The sequence below is a fragment of the Aspergillus uvarum genome, assembly GCF_003184745.1.
Source record: "Aspergillus uvarum CBS 121591 unplaced genomic scaffold BO82scaffold_51, whole genome shotgun sequence".
Classification (NCBI taxonomy): Eukaryota; Fungi; Ascomycota; class Eurotiomycetes; order Eurotiales; family Aspergillaceae; genus Aspergillus; species Aspergillus uvarum.
The window spans coordinates 70,805-91,642 of record NW_020291348.1 but is presented as its reverse complement, the minus strand read 5'-3'; the positions used below and the strand labels follow the sequence as shown (position 1 = coordinate 91,642).

The 20,838-nt window shown below is 50.6% G+C and overlaps 5 protein-coding genes across 5 annotated transcripts; 1 reads left to right on the top strand and 4 right to left on the bottom strand.

Annotated features, from left to right (window-relative positions):
• Nucleotides 1-1,204: 1,204 nt before the first annotated feature.
• BO82DRAFT_290099 (putative Ste20-like serine/threonine protein kinase) lies at nt 1,205-3,459 on the bottom strand (the record flags this gene model as incomplete). Its single annotated transcript, XM_025631671.1, has 4 exons — nt 1,205-2,865; nt 2,927-3,243; nt 3,317-3,347; nt 3,408-3,459. The coding sequence occupies 4 exons, from the start codon at nt 3,457-3,459 to the stop codon at nt 1,205-1,207; spliced, it is 2,061 nt and encodes a 686-aa protein (XP_025489109.1).
• Nucleotides 3,460-4,446: 987 nt separating this feature from the next.
• On the bottom strand, nt 4,447-6,683 carry BO82DRAFT_385506 (DNA-protein crosslink repair co-factor UBX5). Its single transcript, XM_025638184.1, has 2 exons — nt 5,851-6,683; nt 4,447-5,776 (listed from the first exon to the last, which is right to left on the bottom strand). The coding sequence occupies exons 1-2, from the start codon at nt 6,323-6,325 to the stop codon at nt 4,698-4,700; spliced, it is 1,554 nt and encodes a 517-aa protein (XP_025489108.1). The 5' UTR covers nt 6,326-6,683; the 3' UTR covers nt 4,447-4,697.
• Nucleotides 6,684-7,067: 384 nt separating this feature from the next.
• On the top strand, nt 7,068-9,499 carry BO82DRAFT_356901 (AAA family ATPase CDC6). Its single transcript, XM_025635861.1, has 3 exons — nt 7,068-7,262; nt 7,332-7,601; nt 7,652-9,499. The coding sequence occupies exons 1-3, from the start codon at nt 7,211-7,213 to the stop codon at nt 9,253-9,255; spliced, it is 1,926 nt and encodes a 641-aa protein (XP_025489107.1). The 5' UTR covers nt 7,068-7,210; the 3' UTR covers nt 9,256-9,499.
• Nucleotides 9,500-10,283: 784 nt separating this feature from the next.
• BO82DRAFT_290141 (GTPase-activating protein RGD2) lies at nt 10,284-13,183 on the bottom strand (the record flags this gene model as incomplete). The annotated part of the gene is made up of 5 exons (XM_025631672.1): nt 10,284-11,275; nt 11,325-11,510; nt 11,569-11,664; nt 11,727-12,873; nt 12,953-13,183. 5 exons carry the CDS (start codon nt 13,181-13,183, stop codon nt 10,284-10,286), a joined length of 2,652 nt encoding a protein of 883 aa, XP_025489106.1.
• Nucleotides 13,184-14,580: 1,397 nt separating this feature from the next.
• BO82DRAFT_147759 (amino acid permease GAP1) lies at nt 14,581-16,939 on the bottom strand. Its single transcript, XM_025630140.1, has 3 exons — nt 16,425-16,939; nt 15,951-16,368; nt 14,581-15,886 (listed from the first exon to the last, which is right to left on the bottom strand). The coding sequence occupies exons 1-3, from the start codon at nt 16,714-16,716 to the stop codon at nt 14,824-14,826; spliced, it is 1,773 nt and encodes a 590-aa protein (XP_025489105.1). The 5' UTR covers nt 16,717-16,939; the 3' UTR covers nt 14,581-14,823.
• Nucleotides 16,940-20,838: the final 3,899 nt, after the last annotated feature.

Below are 20,838 nucleotides of genomic sequence, written 5' to 3'. Positions count from 1 at the left end.
GAGCACTGGCGAACCTGATGACCATATCAAATAATACCACCAAGTGAAGTTCAAAAACACTTAGCTGGTACCAGCCAATTGAGGGATCATCTCCAAAGTTACAGGCAGTCATGCGGCAAAAGCTTATGAGTCCGACGAACAGTGACTGTACATACCGCCGTCTAATCTGCCATGCCAACGGCGCAACTCCAGAGCTTCGCTGTTCCCTGTCCGGGTATTTTTGGATGGTAACAGCGTGTTCCGACACAGAATCAATGACATAGAATGTGACCAGGAGGACAAACCGCTCCTCACGTTGAAGTCCTTCATGAGAACCAAGCCTCTGCTTCTGTGAACCTGCTTGGCTCTGGCCGTTTCCATGCCTGTTTTCCATTCTACTACGTCTCTCTTTCTGAATAAGCGAGGGGACGTAGTAGGTCTTGCATGATGTCAAAGTGGCAAACTTGGGTCTTTTGAGCATGATTACTCACCACACCATCAGTCATGTGGGGCCAGCCTAGGTCTTCGTCCTACCAGGATAGTAGCGCCCATGATAGATGTCTACCGCGGCAAGCTGGAGGAAGCCACAGATTTTCTAAAATATATATCATATAAGCTGTTAGCACAGAGTCAAATCTATAAGGAGCATTTGATATCTTTCTAGATGCAACAATTCAGGAATGTGACCTATCGTGAATTCGCTTGAAGTAAATTCGCTCATGTCCATCAATCTTAACCTAAGAAAGCATTGCCGTAGAAGAAAAGGAAAGGGAGAGGAAGACTTGAGAACTTCATACCCAAACACAAAAGGAACTCGAAAAACAAATAGAGGAAGTGAACAAAGTCAAGAACCGGCTTGACGTTGCGAGGATCCAGTGCTTTCTTAGTAATCATGATGAGGGTAACAAAGGTTCCAGCCCAAGGTAGATAGAAATATCATGCATACATTGAACGGAACGAGAAAATAATGACTCCAACAGGAAAGCATGCCAAGTTGACTTGACTAAATAAAAGTGTAGTCCAGGGGTCTTGAATCAGCAAGTCTCTTATCAATGAGAACACCAGGCATTGACTTCATGGAAAGTGGTCCAATGATAGAGATCTGCCAGGCTTGTCCGGACAGATGCGGTTGCGTGCGAATGTGTGCGAAGGAAAATTCAATATTATCACCAGAGAGGCCTGAACTCCAGTAGAGGACCACATCGTTGCCCCAAAAAGAAGACAATTAAGCCCCGCTTGAGTTCGAATCATCGTCGGATGGCTCAATCCGAACAAGAACCTCTTCGAGGAACCCCTCCAAGAACGACGAGACTTGGGCACCCATTCCCACAGGGGCCTCATTATCCCAACGTTCAAGTCTTGTGAACATCCCGCACAGATCGCCCACAAGAGACTCCATCATCTCGTGGGCGTGATACTGACGCGCCTGCTGTTTGTAAACATCGGTGCTCTTATTGCCAGCGGCGTTGTGAGTAAGAATTTCTAAGCGGCGTGCCCGACGACGTATGGCGGCTTCAAGAGCAGGTAATATCACACTGTTCAAGGCGGTAATTTCGGTTGATGAGGACTGTGATGGTTGATTGCTTGCTGCCCGTGAAGCGCTGTCAAAGGAGCTTTCTGTCGCAATATGAGACTGACTTCGACTATGCTTCACTGGGGCAGGTGTGTTGTTTTGCGCTAGCAGTTGTTGGGGTCGGGACGATGGCGATTGCGGTGACATGTGCCTAGGAGTAGGGGGAGGACGAGGCAGTGGTTGCGGCGGTACGAACAGCTGACGATGTGGGGTAGGTTCTGCCGCAGGTTTGAATCCCTGACTTGATGAAGGGCCAGGAACAGCGTGAGAGGGGCTCTGTCGAAAGGCTACATCCTCTGTGTATTGTGATGATTGCGTTCTCTCATATCCCTGTGTTGCATGAGCATCGCGGCGACTGTTCGAGGAAACTAGAGAATTGTTTGGTGATTGATCAAGGTTGAGGAAACTCAAGTCTTCGGCTAACGCTTGCTGTAGAGCTCTATCGTACTCATTGCCGGGACTCTCTTTAGGCTGGCGCGTAGCTGGCTCTTTTAGATAAGAAGGTGTATGTGGTTTGAACTCTGATGCTGAAGACTTCATAGGAGATGGCGGCAAAGGAATTTTAGAGGGTGACGATGGCACGGATATAGCGCCTGGAGTACGCGGTAGCGGCATCGGCACAGTAGGGGCATCTGTTTTATCGCGTGCAAGCTCTATGCGGCTGCTTGCCTTCAGGTTTGGTTCAGCAATATCATAAGCTCGTGCATTCACGTCTGCTTCTTTCATGGGCTTCAGCGCAGGAGCTCGTCCTCCCGCAGGGCGGACAGTGCCAAAGTCCCAGAGATCGTCTTCTTCGTCGACTGGGCTGGTTTTGGATTGAGGCTCTTGATAGTTATCCTCGTCGTCGTCGGTCGATTTTCCATGAATAGTGCTCCAGCGCTCGTAGCGTTCAATCAATTCCGTTAGGTATGTTGTCTTCTTCGCTCTTTTGATGAATGGATGCTCCAACAATTCTCGAGCTGAAGGTCGCTCCCGCGGATCCCTCCGCAAGCAAAGCTCCACGAAGTTCTTGAAGGCTCTGCTGTAGTCTCCGTGCAAAGTTGGAGGGGGATTCTTGGGGATCAAGAACAGAACCTTCATAGGATGAATATCTGAGTAGGGTGGCTCTCCATTCGCCAGCTCAATTGCAGTTATTCCAAGAGACCAGATATCGGCCTTATAATCATAGCCCGACTGTTTGATTACCTCTGGTGCCATCCAGAATGGTGTTCCCACAAAGGTATTCTTTTTAGTCATAGTTGCTGATAATTGACTCGAAACGCCAAAGTCTGCGAGCTTCACCTGGCCACTAGATGTAAGAAGGATATTGGCAGCTATACGACGAATTAGCTGGAGTTGGAAGGGCCGATGAATGAACAATATGAGAAACAGCACCTTTGACATCACGGTGTAGCTTTTTGTCGCTATGCAAGTAGTCCAATCCCCGGAGCAACTCTCGGAGAATTATCATAATATACTCCTCCGGAATTGTGCCTGGGCGCATCAAATCCGAACAACTACCACCAGAGCAGAACTCCATAACGATCCACAAGCTAGAGCCTTTCAAGAACGAGCCATGATACCTGGTCACGTAGGGCGAATTGAGCTCCGACAAGATAGCAATCTCTTGGATAATATCTTCGACCTCATCTTCGGCATTCTCCACGTCGATGATTTTGATCGCAACGGATGCTCCGGTACGTTTATCAACCCTTAGATCGGAACACAGCGTGAGCGATGACCTCATGGATCTTCTGCAAGCGGAGAGTAGGGACAGCGCCATACCCTTTATATACTTTCCCAAAGCTTCCGCCACCTAGACAACAGTCGGTCAGGAAAGCCAGCTAACAGTCAAGGCGGCGAAGCGGATACGTACCGATGCAATTCTGCTTCATGTAAATTGTCTCTGGATCTACGAGGCCTTCCATTTTGGCTGTGTTTGAACCTGCAATCTGATAGTGGCCAGTGCTCAACGTGGTTCTGTCATAGTCAATGTAAGAATCAGCATGGAAAGCCGACACAAAAGATATTTATGGGCGGCAAAAAAGGCAGTGAGCAGGGGATGGGCCAAGACGTTTCGAGGAGTACTATAGTGGATGGATCGTCCAATCAGCCATGAGAGAATGGTGACCACATACCGATCGCCTAGAATCCAGCAGTCTAGGAGGTATGGAACGAACAGATAAGATTCAATGAAAGACTGAGAACATTGACAAGGGGGGAAGATCAATTCTATGTCAGAGTTCACAAAGGCGAGAAATCGAGGATTAAGCTCAAGTGCCACCCGTGGAATGCGAGACACTGGTCGATCAGTGCACGATCAGCTGGAGGGCAGTTGTTGAACCCAGGACTTGCACTGTTGAGAGAGGAAGGAGGGGGAGGAAGGAGGAAGCGGTAAGTTAGAAGAACAGACAGACAAGCGTCCTTCAGAGTGCCCTTGCTTTGATTGTCAACCCGGAACAAGTAAGGATCTCAGACAGAGCTCAGATGGCAGATATAGAAGTATCTCCTTGCATGTACGGGGAAAGTTAATACTCATAAGTAAACTGTTAGTTCGAAATAAGTAATAGTTGATGGGCGGCAGGGCCAAACATGGAACAACAACAACGAAGGAGGGGGACCGCCCGGTGATTGGGGCAACGCGGGGTTGTTTCTGCCGGCCCAATGCCTTGATTTCTTGCCAGTAGTGGGGCTCCATCTGGAATGGCGGTCAGCAGCGAATTGCGGGTACCTACGGTAACAGCCACGGAACGATGTCACGGGTACTGTATCCATGATTCTAGGGCCGGTGCCCGTATGTAGCTAACTGCTGCGCCCACGGTACGTACAGTAACTTACCTGTTGACTTACTACTCCCATAGTATTAGGTAGGTACTCCGTACTCCCTCATACAAGCACTTGCCCCAAGGTCTATCGTTCAAGAATCATGTGTCTCATTGCATCCTAGCTTAGATCTATAGGGCCCTGACCATCCATTAAGATCCTCTCCCAATTCATCCTTCAATGAAATAGCTCCGAATGTACGTTTTAGATAAAACCTTCCGTCTTCGTAGCTCATAACATGCAGGCTCGAAGGATTAGATGCACTCATGAAGACCAGTGCTGTCCCTTCACCACAGCGATCCATCCTAGATCCTAAGCACCGAAGTTTTCGCCGACTGGGTGATCATTCGTTCTCAACATAACCAATCATTACCGTTCCGTTCTTCAAACCGGCTTCTTCGATGCTCGCGTCCAAAGAATCGATCAGATTACGACCCATGGCATTGAGGTCGAACTCCACCCCATGCTTGTCTGCCAACGGAGGTTCAGCTTTGAGCCACTCGTAGATCCTCCGAACCGGGTCCGCCAGAGCGAAGCGGCGAATGACTCTTCCGGAGGGATGGCGGAACTGAATGCGCGTCGTCGTTGCGGGATCGGCCGGTGGTTCGGTGTGTGGGTGGTTATCTGAGATGGCAGCGAATGCACTATGCTCACCTGGCTCCTCTTCATCCATGTCGACGTCTTCCGCATCAACCGCCTTCCCCTTACCTTTGACGTCTCCAGTACTGCGGGTAAGCTCGTCAGGATCCTCCAATTTCGGGGCTTGGGACGCCTGTTCACCGAGGCTGTTCCTCATCGCCATCTCCATCATTTCTTCCTCAGTCATGGCGTCAATGCTCTTCTCCTTCTGTTCCGGCTTGCGCTTAGCGACGGGGTTCCGCACGTTGTGTTTCAGACTGTACCGGTCCAAGAATTCGTGAAGTTGCATCAAGAATTCGGCGGCCCGGACTACTGGAGGACCAGACCAGACCTTCATCTGTTCTCCCGTCCGGGGATCAACGATTGCGATATGAGGGTAATTGTCCGATACCTCGCTTGCCTGAAAATAATACTGGAGATAAGGTGCCGCCCGTGGGTCGTCTTTGGAATATTGAAGGAAGACAAAGTGTTCCTTGACGGTATCCCGCACTCCAGGGTCTTTCCACAGGTCCCGGTTCAGCACCTGGCAGTCAAAGATTGAAGAATCCTGGATGTTGACCAGCAACCACTTCTCATTATCGCGGCCTTCCTGCCGAGCGGAGTCCCAAGGGAGCCGAGACATAATCTCGAACGGCGGGCGATACATCTCAGCCAGCATGTTCTGTTTACTTGAGGCTTCGGAGGCTCCTCCAGTCGCTGCTGCCAGTTGCTCACGTTGTGACGCCTCATCTTCTCCGTGCCATATCGACGCTGTATCCCTTTGATTGAAGATACCGGGACGGTCTTGAGAATGAGAAACAATGAGTTAGCGACTGACAGACGGGAAGATAAATGGTATCACAAGGTTCTATACTGACTGTGTCGCTGCTGGCGAGCGCGCAGTTGGCCCAAAATGCTCGCATGCATGTCGCCGTCGTCAAAGTCCGCTTCGGGGCCCACCAAAGTTTCTGTGGTGCGAGCCATCGGTGCGCGCACCTCTTCTTCATCACCCGCCCCTCTGTACATCTCCTCCTGGAGCCGACGAGCCATGGCCGCATCATTTTCGAAGTGAGCGCCGCGGGCGGAAGGCCGCGATTCGTCCACCGGGGTGTCGTCGTCGTCTGAGTCGACGTGTACAACGCCCGAATCATCTTCATATCCTCTAGCGCGGGAGGCTTGCTGAGGGGCGGCAGTTGATGGCGCAGGCTCGTCGGTTAGCGGTGCTCCACCATTCTCAAAGTAGAGTTGCATGGCCTGCTCGATGTTGAAATCGGCAAGCTGCAGGTACTGGATTGCCAGCTCCGGCTTGGAGCCGGTAATTTCGGTGAACTGGGCCACCACATCGCCGTCCATGACGGGCAAAGTACGTTGGGTTGTTTTTTTTTGCAGCGGGAGCAGATATAAACAGGATAAATAGTGGGGTATCAGGCCGGTGCGAGACGGGAATTACTTGCAGGAGGACTCAACTGCAAGGTGCAAGGTTGATGAGTGAGGAGGGCAATCTGATGCAAACAGCTGCAAACTCCAATGACGGTATTAAGGCGGTGATCGGTGATGACAGACTACAGAACAGCAGGGCAACAAGAAACGTTCGGTGGAATAGATTCAGCTTGATCAGGTGGAGTTTGGAGATACATAGATTTATTTAAGGTTTAATCAAGTGCGCTAAAAACATAGAGAGAGGAGTGAAGGGAAGAGTATAAGTAAGTACTGTACCTAGTTATATAACAGCAGTAGAAGGCAATGTCCGCTCCGACATTTAGGTAGGCAGGATTAGTGACGCACTTCTGTTCGTTGGTTAAGTTACTGCAAGCGTCCGCACACTTATATAATCACCGATCTGTCACAGCATAATTCCAAGTTATACATAGTATAATACAGCAAGCCAAAACTGCGGTACTAGAGCTTACCGCCAGCCCTAATTGATTGTCGCAGCCTCGCAGGGCCTGCAGCCGACGCGTGACGCGCCGAGGCAGCGCGTCGTGGATAGCGCCGCGGCCCTAAAATCGGGCGAGGCTCAATTATGCCTCCTTGGGAAAAATGGCTCCATTTCCACTCACTCACTCATTCCACCTACTTATCCACCCATTGCCCCCATTACCTTCATTACTATCCAATCCGATCTACACTTGCCTTCCTATAGAGAATCCCGGGCTGGCTCATTATACACTAAGTTGTCTTTACCATCTCACCCAACGCTCTTGCCTCCTTGGTGTGAGGGTTCATCATATTGTAACAATGGCTGTCTCGCTCCTGGGCAAGCGCCAACGTGGTGCAATTGAGACAGAAGGTACGTTGACTCCCTTTTCTCAGCGGGGCTCACTATCATCTTCCTATACTAATCAACTTCTCTTCATAGCTCCTCAGTTGCTACTTCGCAGTGGAAGCAAGCGCCGAGCACAGCCGCCCCGCATCCGTGAAGAACCCGAGTCCACTGCATTACAAACACGTCAGCTTCGTTCGAGGGCAATCGACAATAGCAATGCCAGCTCGCAAGAGAACCGAAGTCCCAAGAAATCAGAATCATCTACAGATCACACCTCGGACCGCGGCTTGAGGAAGAACAAGGTTGTGTCACCAGTCAAGCTTTCACCAGTCGAACGCAATGCCACTGCTGATCCTATCAATGGTTAGTCAACCGGAGCAGCAATGTCTAAGGCCACTGCTGACGGAATACAGACGAGAATTCGACACCAGTTGAATTCAAGACTCCTTCGAAGTCGAGATTTCGGGATGCACTAGACTCGCCACCGGTCACACCAAAACACCGCGTTCAGGTAGGCGCAAAACCGTCGACGCCACGTACTCCTCGCCATACAACCACTCCCACAACTGCCACCACCGCACAGACTGTTTATACACAAGCAAGGCAATTGTTTGCACGAGGCGCATCATCTACACGGATCGTTGGCAGGGAAGCTGAACGGGGAAAGCTTCGCGACTTCATACAGGAGGGCCTGAACACTCGCACAGGTGGCTGCTTGTATGTGAGCGGTCCTCCTGGTACCGGAAAAAGCGCATTGGTTCGGGAAGTGTGTAATGAGATGGACCTTCAATCAGCCAAGGTTACACACATCAACTGCGCGAGCATGCGAGCCGCCCGTGATGTCTACAGCAAGCTTATCGAGGATCTTTGCGATGACTCTGAGGTGTTCAAAAAGAGCGAGGCGGACCGGTTACGAATGATGTTCACGTCTAACAGGAAACAGAACGATTTATACTTGGTGACCCTCGACGAGATTGACCATCTTCTTACTGCGGACGCTGGCATTCTGCAGTCCTTATTTGAGTGGTCTCTAAAGAGCGAGTCGAAGCTTATGCTCATTGGAATTGCAAACGCGCTTGACTTGACTGACAGATCGTTGCCTCAGCTGAAGGCCAAGAATTTGAAGCCACGTCTGCTTCCATTTTTGCCTTATAATGCGGCTCAAATTGCCGGCGTCATTACTGGTCGGCTTCGTTCCCTGCTTCCGGAGGGTCACAGTGCAGATCCAAACTTCATCCCGTTTGTCCAGCCCGCAGCGATCCAGCTGTGCTCGAAGAAGGTCGCCTCGCAGACTGGCGACCTACGCAAGGCATTCGAGTTGATCAAGCGCGCCATCGATCTTGTGGAACAAGAAGCCCTACAGAAGCTCGAGAAGCAAGAAGCCGCTTCTGGAACTCAAAGCCAAACCATTCTCGTTGAAAACAATAACCTCTCATCCATCAGCAAATGTTCATTACCTTCCCAGAAGTCTATGAAGACCTACACCCCCCTCACCGCACCACGAGCGAGCATCGCGCATGTGGCGCGCATCACTTCCTCTGCTTTCGGTCAGGGCACTGTGCAAAGACTTCAGGGCATCAATCTTCAACAGAAAGCCGCGATCTGCGTATTGATCGCTCTTGATCGGCGCCGTCGCGAGACAGAAATTCCAGGTACTCCATCCAAGAACAAAAATATGGCCCCCACGGTCAAGCAGGTCTATGACGCGTATTGCGCCCTGTGTCGGAAAGACAATCTTCTGCACCCTCTCACATCGACGGAGTTTAAGGATGTGCTTAGCAATCTGGAAACCATGGGTCTCGTGGGTGAATACCAAGGCCGCGGTCGAGGTGGCACAGTCGCTGGCGGAACCGACATTCGACGTTCCCCCTCTAAGCTTGGAGCTGGTCCCATGACTCCTAGCCGAGCTCTGGATGAGCAATGCCTTGTATGCTTCGTCTCTCAGAGGGAGATCGAGAGCCAAATCGCTGGACCCGGGGAAGGCATCCTCCGCAGGCTGCTATTGGGTCAAGCCTAACACTTCGTCAATATTCTGCATTTCTGAGCGTTCGGCCACCTGGCCTTCATTGCATTTTTGCCTTGCACCGACTTCTCATGTCTTGATTATCGGTGCATTCGACCCCGTACAGTATTTCATCACTTATATCTAGGATTAGCACAGCATACACAGCATGGCACGGCATGGCACGGAACATACCTCATATAGCGTTGTATACTTAGTTTACTTGGCACTACAATTCAGAAAAAAATATAATAAAAATTCATCTTGCTGTTCTCCTTTAACTGATTATTCTAGTTTCGGATTCTATCTGCATACTGAACGGGGCATATCACACGCGGGGGCTGTTCGAGGAGAAATCCGAGACAATGCAAGGAAGTGGATATTTCGCGAGCACATGATAGAATCATGAAAGCACAGCAGACAGAGATAAATTGTTGAATAGATAGAAGGAAAGGAACAAAGATAGATAGATGGAATGGGGGCACTATGTATACACCAAAGATAGAATAAACATACGAAGATGTTGGGTATGTCAGAGGAAGAAAAGAAGCAGAAGCATGTTTGAAAATAAACCTCAGAGGGGCGGGAGTGGGATGTTCGACCCGAGCGGGATACAATCGAGGATGAACGAAGCAAACAATAAAAACATTGAGAAAAGGAAAAGCGGCGAAGAAAGACTGCTGACTAGGTAGGTAGGTAGCTTTGGCCCCTGGGCTTCCTTGTTCGGCTGATAAGACCGGCTCTCAGATCCGAGAAAGAGGCTAAGGGGACTGAGGTCAGCAGACACACATCATGCGTAAACTCCTCTCGCTTCATGTTGCTTGACCATCCTCGTCGATTAGAAGGGGCGTGGAGCAACCATAACGATCTGTTCCCGGAAGCAGACTAATAGAGTATAATCGTTGGTGGCTGCTAGTCCCTTCCCAACCCACGGTCACGATGAGAGATCCTCAAGCAAGACATGCGACAACATTCAAGACGTTCAGGTCATATGAGTCAATCAGTCAGTTAGTGAGTGCATCCACACATCACATGAGGCGCATTTAGTCATCGTCCATTGGCTTGTCCTCCAACGTAACACCTTTGGGCTCGTTCTCGATGGTTGCCAGGCTGCTACGCTTGCTGTCAGATCCATTCTCGCTGTTCACCGCGATGGGAAAGCTGGACCGGTTGCCAAGGCCGGGTTTGCGGTTGAACATGACACTGGAGAGGGGGATTGAAGTGCGCTTTTCGGATTCCTGGGTGGGCGTGGCAGCGGTCACGGGACTCATGGATCCATCCGATCCTGCGACTGGAGGCGGACTCGAAGTTCCAGATCCGGAGCTGGCACTGACAGCGGGAGAGTCATCCGCAGCACCGTTGGGCTCAGAGGCCTCTGAGTTGTCGATGTTCACGCTGCTCAGTTTCTCTGCAGCCGTAGGGGATTCCACATTGGTGGGAACGTCGAGGCTATTACGGAGATTGGTTCTCCGCTCGGTAGGGCTCGTGACGTTGACGGGGAAACGCCCGGCCTCGGAAGCACCGCTAGAACGATCCCGACGGTGCTTCCGTGGGGGGTTGGGGCTGTGGGCGCGACTGCGGTCGACAATGGCGCGGTTCCGCGCTTCCATGGCCGCGCGTCGATTGCTCTCATCGGTGCTAATGGCACGGGGACGATTGCTGGTGCCACTTATCCCGAGAGCGCTCGATTGGCGCTTAAGCTCGCCGAAAATGGCATCTTTGTGAGCGAACAAGTCACGAATTAGGCGATAGCTATGGCGCTCGTTCATCGTAAGGCTACTCTCCGTGCGGGGGCGGAGAACGCAGGGAGAAAGCGCTTGGGCAAGAGAAGATATATAAGCTTCGTCGGCAGACGTCAGGTCTATCAAACGCGTGAAGTGGGTCATAATGGCGTCAAGTGTGGCGATGTTGTTGAGACGGAGTTGGCCAAGTGTGCTTTGAAGGACCTTGATGCGGCCTTCCTCTGTGGTCTCATGGGCAGTGGTGGAATAAATCGTCTTAACAATTTCATAAACTTGAGACGAAACGAGCGAATCTGATTCGTGTTAATGCGAATCAGAAGGTGGGACGAGATGGACACGAACCTGGCAATTCAAGGAGATATAACTTCAAGACGCTGGCAATGATAGGAATCTCGTATTTCTCGAGCACTTCGTTATAGTCCGCTTTGCTGTTGTTCAATGCATCCCGCAGATGGTGCGTTGCCGCTAAAGGTACATCATAAAGCCATATCGCACGTCGTGCCTCGTCACCCTCCAATTCAGGATAGCCTATATTGTATGGTCAGTCGGTTTTAAGAGAACGATCTCAATACTGTGGCGCTCTTACGGTTGTCAAGATAAGTGAGGATAGTCGTTACAATAATTGGAACCCGCTTGCGATCGGCTCTTGCTCTAGCCTCGAGATCAACACCAAAGTTCTGATCTAGATGCAGATTAGATTTCAGCTGCCCAGACGCTTGTAAGGATAACGGGTCTTCTACATACCTTCCACGGAGCCATAGTAGTTCTCGTAAGCCTGTACGCGGGGGACGAAACCGCCAGTCCGGTAATTCTCCAGCAGGTATCGAAGATCTCCGAGGGGCTGGATAGTCTCCTGGTACAGCATCATGTGATCCACCGTGCTCTGCAGGTTAGGGATCACATTGCTGATTGCCCCAGAGAAATCCAGGATTACGGCTTTGATTGCCTTGAGACGGTCCAGTTCACATTGCTCCATAAAGCGCAGATTCTCAACAATCTCCTCCTCGAGCTTGCATCTAATCAGGTCAAGTCGCCGCACAGCAGCCTTGTACCGTTCATCAGCCTCGCGGGCCTCCCTGCGCAACTTTTCCGCTGGTGTCTCGTTCGGGTATGGGTTATTCAGAGGGTTCCACCCGGCCAGAATCTCGGATACAGAAGACAGGGGGGAATCACTGCCATCTTCGCTGGAGGCGATCGAAGTAACCCGCATCAGAGGCTTTTTCTTCTCGGGAATGCCGGTGAGTTGGAAGACTTTTGGGCGCCACTGGTAGCGCATCTTAGAGCTGTTGGCAAACGTGCTGCCCATGTTTCCCACGAGCCTAAGAAAGCCGCTGTCGACAAGGTCCTGGCCGATTCTTTCACAATAGCCGATGCTGGTTCCGTTCAGGTACTTCTGAATATAGTCCACGATGTCGGCGCCGGTCGATGTGTTCTGATAGGTTCCAATGATGGGCACTTTGACATCGCCCACTTTGATCGTTTCCAGCATGTGTATCAACAGCTTCTTAAGGTCCTCGGGAGGATAAATGCGATCGCCGATTTCGACCGGCTCTTCTTCCTCTCCTTCTTCTTCGGGTAAGACGATCTTAGGAGTGGGCTTGATTTTGGGACTGGTCTCGGGACCTTGGAACGCAAGCTTGTTCTCCTCCTCCAGATCCTCCACGACGCGGCACTTGTTGAAGTAGTGGCTCCGAAGTTTCTTGACCAATTCGACCTGCTTCGTATGTTCCTTGATGCGGGCTTGCAAATCATCGTGCGAGTTCTGTATCCGCGCCTCATGTTGATCACACCAGCGGCGGAACGGCGACACGACCAATTCCCGGATGTTGGACGCGATTTTCTGATGGTTCTTGGACGCCTCGACCATTTCCGTGCGGACACCTTCATAAGCCTGCAGAGAAGATGGCAGCCCCGCATTAGTACTCGCATAGACATGAAAAGACCTAGCCTGAACTCTCCGATCCGCTTACCTTTCTCACGCTCGCCCCATCGTCCTTCGCAAACCCTGTCGGTGTCACCCGGTCGACGGCCGGCGCGATGTCCCCAAGTTTGGAGCCATACATGTCCTCCGCGTCCGCGCGCATCGAGGCAATAGTCAGGATTTGTTTGTTTTCCACCGCGCCCTGCTGAAGTTTGCCGTAAAGTACCCCCAGACCTGTGGCGTAATCTGGGGTCCAAAACGAATCTGCGAAGCCAGGCATTGTGAAGCGAAATCGGGTGACAGATGAGCTATAGATCGGACTTTCTGGTCTCGCCCAGGGTACTGTAATGATCCGCAGAGGTGCTTTCTTTCTTTCTTTTTTTTTTTTTTTTTTTTTTTTTTTTTTTTTTTTGTAGAGATGATCGGTCGTCGTCGCCAGCGGAAGGCGACCGGGTCAAACAAACTAGAGGCGCAACGGTAACTGCACACAAGGACCGTGGAGAAAGTGAAGAGAGAAGAGTAAGAAAACGACCGGGTCGAGCGCGACCAGTATAGCTGCAGGTTTCAACGATCCCTAAGGTGGCACGGAGGAGCTGCGAAGAGACATAGGCCCGGGGAGAGGGGAGGGAGGGGGGAAGCAAGTATGCGAGAGCGGCTACAGAAGACGACAGCCTAGAATTCGGGGGGGTGGGAAGGTGGGATGAATGCAGCGCCAATGGAAAGCAGTAATGCAGTAGATAATAATGTAGAGAGAAGAGATGGAGGAAAAAAGAAAAAGTGATATGCTCTAGAAGCGAGGTAATTGTTTTAACTGGGGAAGGAGAGATGAAGGAAAGAGAACAAGAATTGGGAGGAGGAAACAATGATGATGTTGATGATGATGATGGGGTGAATATTTCGAGATTCCAGAGGTTAAGGTAGAGAGACAAGAAAGAGGTTCGGTCGGGGCCTTGGGCTCTCCATCCGTCATTATGGAGGGTGACGGTGTATGTACGGTAAATTACATGTAAGTCTTCGACACTACTACTAATTAGTGCAAGAATACGGAGTACGTACCAACCTGAAACCACGCTGACAAAAAAAAAGGCCCTATAGAAAAGAAAAGTGACTGGGCAGGGCTGGTTAAGTCAGTCCGTTAGCCCTGTAACTAAGTCTACGTAACTCTTGGTTACCAACTATGGAGTACAGTCCGCACTAGACCATTGCCGCCCGCCTTCTTTTTTATTTCTCCCAGTCTCCTCAGCCTCGCTCACCCTCACATGTTGCTTTGCTGGCTAGTAGTAAGTCAGTTAGTAGTTTTGGAAGTAATGATGTTGTTCTGCTGTTGTTGGAAAAGTGGCTACTATTTTTGGTCACCTCGTCACGGTTAATTGTTACCGTTGTCTTAGATTGATTTCCCAACAATCTCACATGGCCCTCCCCCCTTCCAATTAGTGACCATGGTATAATTAGGTATAGTTTGCTGTCTGATCATTGCCCGAGTGAGGTTGGCATCCAACCCTCCTCCACTAACATTCGGTGTGTTCATTCGCTACTGACGGAGGGACCAAAAAGACACCATTTCCCCTGCCGCCAAGACCACAGCACAGAACAGAACACCTTCTCTCAATTTTGGGGTTTCAAATGACCATCTTTAGAAAACGACAGCAGGTCATTTCTTTTCCGCTCGCTTGCTCACTTCTACAGCTTACAGACATGTATACATATTCCCATGTACAATGCGCAAGATGTTGTTTCGAGTCGAGTTGTATTTGACCATGAAGATGGTTTAAACACCGAGACGCACCAGATGCTCTGGTCTGAAGTGAGGGGAAGGAACATTATCGCTATGGTACACAAGTTTCAGGCACAAAAGGTATTATCATATCATCATATTAAGGCGCCCATGGAAGTCCAATGTCTGACTGGCAACACTGCAACCTAACAGAAAACCTTGTAAACCTTCTTCCAAGCTGGCCACTGCACCTGTTCGGCCTGCTCCTGCTCAATGAGATATTGAATATCCAAGTCACGGCGACCGGTTTGAAGGTCCATGTCTTTGGCGCGGATAAAGGGAGTTTTGTACCACAGTTTGTAAGGAATGTAGAACACCAGCACAACAGGCGCGGCGAGGTAGGCCGAGAAGAAGTTTTCAACCAAGGCCGAGGCCGACATGCTCGCATATCCGGTAGGCGCAAATCCAACCCAGAATTGGGCTACCAAAACCAGGCAGTTGAAAGCGAAGCCGACCCAGGATCCGATCAATCCAGGTTGAGACCGGAAGGCGAGTTCGTTCAAACTATGCCCCTGTATTTTCCAAGCACGACGGAAGCGGATATGGCACAAACAGATTGAACCCCAAGTGAAGATGGACGAGAGACCAGAAATCGCCATCATCCAAGAGAACGCTTCGGACTGCTTCGAAGATGCGGCCAAGAATCCAAGTGCACCCAGCGACGAAGCGATCAGAAGAGACCAGAGAGGACGACCCTTACGGTCAATATAACCCAGGAACTTGGGGGCTTGTCCCTGTTCAGCCAGGGCTGCTAACGTTCTCGAGGAACCGTAGACCGAGGCGTTACCAACTGACAGCACGGCGATCATGATCACAACATTCATGACAGAGGGTAATCCAGATATACCGGCGTTCTTGATGGCGATAACGAAGGGCGATGCCTTAGCGTCGGCGCTGGATGACCCGCTAAGAAGCATGTCATCGGTGTAAGGGACCAGCAAGCCGACCATCAGAAGCGACAAGATATAGAACAGGGTGATACGCCAGAACACTTGCTTGATGGCAGTCGGGAGGGACTTGCGAGGATTGGCGGTCTCGGCTGCCGCAAGACCAACAAGCTCAGTGCCGGCGAAGGCGAAGGCGGCATTGACGAAGACACTGCAAAGACCCTTGAATCCGTTGTGGAAAGCGCCTGGGTTATGCCAATAGCGTGCACCGATATAGCCACCGTTGGGGCCACCACCACAATCCAAAATGATGCCGAGGATGCTTATTTAGGTCAGTCGGACGAATCCCAAAAGACCCGTAAAGGGGATGCGTTCAGATCACTCACATGAAGCCAATAACCGCAAGGACCTTGACAATTGAGAAGACGAACTCAGCTTCTCCATAGCCCTTGACACCGAATAGGTTGATTGCAACGATCAAGACCCAAAAGATGGCGACCCAAGCAGCACTCGAGATACTCGAATTCCAGTAGTTGACGGTCATGGAAGCAGCGACGATTTCGGTCGGCAGGACCACCAACCATTGCAGAGCATAGTTCCAACCCATAGCGAAACCCCAGGCGGGATCGATAAAGCGAGTGGAGTAGTGGGAGAAGGAACCAGCGACAGGAAACAGAACGGCCATTTCACCCAGCGCGTGCACGGTACAGTAAAGCATGCAGCCGATCAACGCATAAGCAATCAGAACTGATGCAGGTCCACCCGCAGCCAACACTGATCCGGATCCGACGAAGAGACCAGTACCTGAGTGACCAGATGAGCCATCTATGCTAGAGCCAGGAGCCGTATAGGGTACATACCAATTGAGCCACCGATAGCGATCATCTGAAGGTGACGGCCTTTGAGCTTGCGCTGCAGGGGGGATTGAGCAGTCTTCCGTGCAGCTTCCTCGATATCGTATGACGATCCATCGGCACCGGAGTGTTCGGCGGCCGATACTTGTGCATTAGGATCTCTCTTGAAACTGTCCCAGATTCTTTGGCCAAAACTTCCTTTAGTTGTCTCGGTCTCTCCATAGGACGGCGGAGGGTCGGCGGCCGAGGAGGCCTCGGGTTTGGATTCATATTTCGGCTCCATGAAATCTTTCTCCATGGCTGATGATGTGGATCGATGAAAGGGTAAAAAAAGGGTATGGTATTGCACAAGTAGAGAGACCTTCAGTAAAAGGAGGTTGAGGTCGAGGAAGCAAAGGAGAAGAAACAAGATAAGGTGATGGTAAATGTGCAGAGAAGCAACCGGCGTGTCGAGTGCTAGGCTACGATGAGTGAATGTGTGTTACTGAGCCACTGCGGTGAGCCACGCTAATCAAAGGCACAATTCGTTGGTCTGTCTGCTGCGATCACAACAGAGCAATGCCAGCGGGGGTGCAAAGAAGGATGAGAGGGAAGGGGGGAGAACCAGGAAGCTCGGAAGCCTTCATGGATTGACATGGGATGCCAGCCAGTATTTAAATGGGGAAGATCACCCTTCAAAGCGCAGTGAGATGGAACAAGTGAATGAACCCTGCCTAGTTAGTCTGGTCTAATTGATTGACTTCCATGCTTTCGGAGATAATCACCCACCATCAATCAGCATGGAGAAGGAAGAGGAGGGGTGGGCCAGATTATGCCATTGCAAGCATTGATACGGTATACCTCCCTGTCTACCTACCATCCATGTGGCCGAGCCAAACGGGCAGGAAACTCTCTGAAGTGGGACCAGTCTGGGGGAAGCTAGATTACAGGAGGGTGCCTTACTGTCAATTCACTTCACTACTAACTAAATTGATGATGGCTAGTCCACTGTAGGTGGTGCTTCCGATTGATATTCTGGGGGAGAGTCTTTTGGATCTCTTGATTTCATGAACGGGGTTGATTGCCACCTTATGATTGAGCCTGTCTCCATCTTGATTGGCTGCCATCTGCAGCATTATTCACTGTTACTTTTTGCTTGACAATTAGGATTGATAAGTGCGCAGTTACCAGCAGCTGACTTGCTAATCACAATCAGCCACACAACATGGGATGGGAGCCTTTCAACCCCGACTAGTCCCAACCAGGACTAGCCCGCCCGGAATCCCCATAGTGACTTATCAGTAGGTATTTACGGAGTATCCCACCGCCACCACTACTACTACGAGGTAGGTAATCTACGCCGTACCTTTTGCTATGCCCCGTAGGTAGGTACAGTTTATCTTGTTCATCATTGTCTCGAGTATTGTAATTCCACTGGATGGGCTAGTCGCTACAATATAATTAAAGCCTCAGCCAAGCTCCACATTCAGATGCAAAACAGCACCGAAACGACAGCAGCTGACCTTTATCCCGCCACTAGAGCCCTGGTCCTCTCCGAGCTACTACGTATGTAATAACTTCCTCCTTAAGGTTCCAATGCCACTGGTAGTGCAGAACTTCCGAACCAATAGCCAAAGGTGGCTTCATCCTTCCCAATAAGCACCCACACACCCACAAGAGGAAGTCAGTCAATCGTGGTGTGATTATGATGAATTAGTTGTAGGCAACTTATCTACACTTCAACACGTGTGCTGCAAGTAAGTAGAGTTGGGTTTCAGTTCAGTCCTTGCCTTCCATGGCCAGGGTTCATCAAGTGGAGTCTCTCTTATCTATGAAGTCTGAGCAGGTGATTGATAGCTATCGGATTTATCATTATCAATGGCCGCTATCTCTGGATTTCCTGACAATTAATTTTCTTTTCCCTTTCTTATTTTTTCCTGATAGAAGATCATGCCTACATCACATCTCATCATTGGAATGTGTCTAGAAGCCCCGTCGCGTGCTGACGCGCCTCATCCTTCCTAGAATATGTCCGACGGTAAACGGACTTCATCCCTCAGGCATGCAGCTGCCTCCCGAGATTAAATTCACGCAGCGAAGCGAGAGCCAATCAAGGAGCTAAGACGCATATGATGAGAGGCTGGCCTCGTTTCTCTTAGAGATCGGTCAGTCAATGGCCTGGTGCTCATCTCTTGAGTCTAGGACTGTGGACTGCAGTCCATTCTGCCACATCCAGCAGAGAGCTGTTTGTACATGTTGCCTTGATTTTCGTACTATTGCATCACCATTGTACAATGAACAGTACATAGTAAACAGACATCAGTATCTTTGTGTATGTTGCCTCCTGTGAGGGGATCTTCACCAACGCCAGAAATGCGATCAGAGGCGTAGGGTCGCTGCGGGTGGCTGACGTACACTCCATTGTGGCAATCCAGATACAGGTACGGAGTACCTCTGTAGATCTACGGAGTACAACGGATACCTCCCTGCGTGGTGACTGCCACCACCTTCCACCTTTCCTTCCAATGGTCTTCTTCGCTTTCTTCTCGAAGCTCTCGAAGGGCTCCGAAAGGATCGAGTCTGTCTTGTCGCGAACCCTGTTCCAGCAAAAAGTCGCCTAAGCTGGAAGTCGATTCGCACACTTCCCCCCGTCATGGCGACGGAGGTCAATGCAGAGAAGGTTTAGTGCGAACCTACTACGGAGTAGAATCCTTCTCCCGCGGCCAGGGTTGACTTGCTCACGGCAGGCAACCCAACTGTCGCTCAGTATTGCTGCTGTGGCTCTTTGAGCAAAACATCCCACTTGTGCATGGGTGGCGTTACACTCATCTGGCCAAACCATGAAAGGAACGAAACTGAGGATGGTGTGACCTTGCTCCCTCCACCCCTCGTAACGCAACCGTAAATATCCGCTCGACTCATTTCCCGAGTTCCTTTTGGAGGATGAAGTCAACGGAGACACGCCTAGCTAGGTTTTTGCTCGTCTTGTAGCGTTATTAGGGCAGCTAGGACGCCAGATTGATGATGAGATCGAGCAAATCATCGCAACTACAGGACCGGGCCGGGTATCAGGCTGCCTTTCGCTAGGTAGCCGGTCTTGCATATTGACCCATACGTGATGCTCGCAGCCAAGAACATCAGCCTTACACTGTTGCAGTATACCCGGCCGACTGAGACATGTAGTCTCACAAGAAAACGGGTTGGTGGCGGGTCCTAATGCTGGGATATTCGGCACGTGAAGAAAGAGGAGCAATTGTGGACAGCATGGCTAAATACTAACTTTTGGCGAACGACACAACGGCTGCACAAAGACAGGTAAATTCGCCGCCTATTTTCATTGTGACGCGAAAAAAAGAAAGGGAGATACTAGCAGGGTCTCAATCTGAGTCTAGCCATCTGTGGAAATACACACAAAACTTACCACACCCTGGGTGGTCGGTCCCTTGGCCCTGGTATACTTTCGCGCGATGTCACCTTCACACTGAACCAGCCCGGGCAACGGAGCCTGCGGCATCCCCGAAAGCCAATGATCAATCGCGAATTCCTCCGAGCAACCTGACCCTCCCCTGATGGCTGCATCCCTCCGCGCAGTCTATTCAACTAACTAGTTAACTACTCCGTAACGTTAACATAGATGATATAAGCTCGCTAGCCAATGCAAGCTATGCAACCACAGTCATGAGTAAGCATGATAGATACTGACACTAGCTATCAGCCCATGCGGCCGGTCGTTGTTGGGACCTGCAACTGGGCGGTCTTGACCTCTAGCACCGAGAACCGGCGAGCGATTTAGCCCTTTGCACTTGAACCGATGTCGGGCCACCCCCGATCGGTTTCGGAGTCGCCGTTTCACTTTTCACTTCCCAGTTTGCCATCATTCAAATTCGTCCGACGTTGAGTTTGGGGACAGACAGAAGGCCATTTAGGGTTATCTCCTTAATGCGTGCGGGCGGGCGGGCAATGGTGAAAATGCGGGGAAAGAGCCGAAGCTATTACCTAACAGTTTCCACTCGGCCCCAGTCGGTGGGAGATATCTGGGGTAGCTGACACTTCGCTCCCAAGAATCTCTCCGTGGTCACTTCTTTCTTCTGCAGCATGCACTGGGTCTGGTCCACTCGCGATACGAAGATGGATTCTTGGACGCTCTCAGGGACTGACCACAACGGCATCAGCCACTCTTATGGATGTTCATCTAGTTGCTTGAATAATAAATTATGATCTATCCATCGTATCCGGACATCACTCATTCGTCGGCTTAATTTCTCGTCTTGGCTATCGAAGGCGGAAGACTAAACCATCCATGATGTCATGCCTCCTTCTCCCCTCATGCTTCCTTTTGCCTCGTTTCGAAGTCGCTCTCGCTGAACTTGCAGGCAGTAAGTTAGTAGCCGCCTAATAGATAATATATCGACCGCAGCCCAGCACTCTCATCTCTACTCCC

Coding starts and splice junctions, on each gene's coding strand:
- BO82DRAFT_385506 (XM_025638184.1), bottom strand. CDS start 6,325: ATGGACGGCGATGTGGTGGCCCAGTTCACCGAAATTACCGGCTCCAAG. Junction 5,777..5,850: donor CGCTCGCCAGCAGCGACACA/GTCAGTATAGAA, acceptor CTCATTCTCAAG/ACCGTCCCGGTATCTTCAAT.
- BO82DRAFT_356901 (XM_025635861.1), top strand. CDS start 7,211: ATGGCTGTCTCGCTCCTGGGCAAGCGCCAACGTGGTGCAATTGAGACA. Junction 7,263..7,331: donor TGGTGCAATTGAGACAGAAG/GTACGTTGACTC, acceptor TTCTCTTCATAG/CTCCTCAGTTGCTACTTCGC. Junction 7,602..7,651: donor CACTGCTGATCCTATCAATG/GTTAGTCAACCG, acceptor GACGGAATACAG/ACGAGAATTCGACACCAGTT.
- BO82DRAFT_147759 (XM_025630140.1), bottom strand. CDS start 16,716: ATGGAGAAAGATTTCATGGAGCCGAAATATGAATCCAAACCCGAGGCC. Junction 16,369..16,424: donor CGCTATCGGTGGCTCAATTG/GTATGTACCCTA, acceptor CTGGTCACTCAG/GTACTGGTCTCTTCGTCGGA. Junction 15,887..15,950: donor CTTGCGGTTATTGGCTTCAT/GTGAGTGATCTG, acceptor GACCTAAATAAG/CATCCTCGGCATCATTTTGG.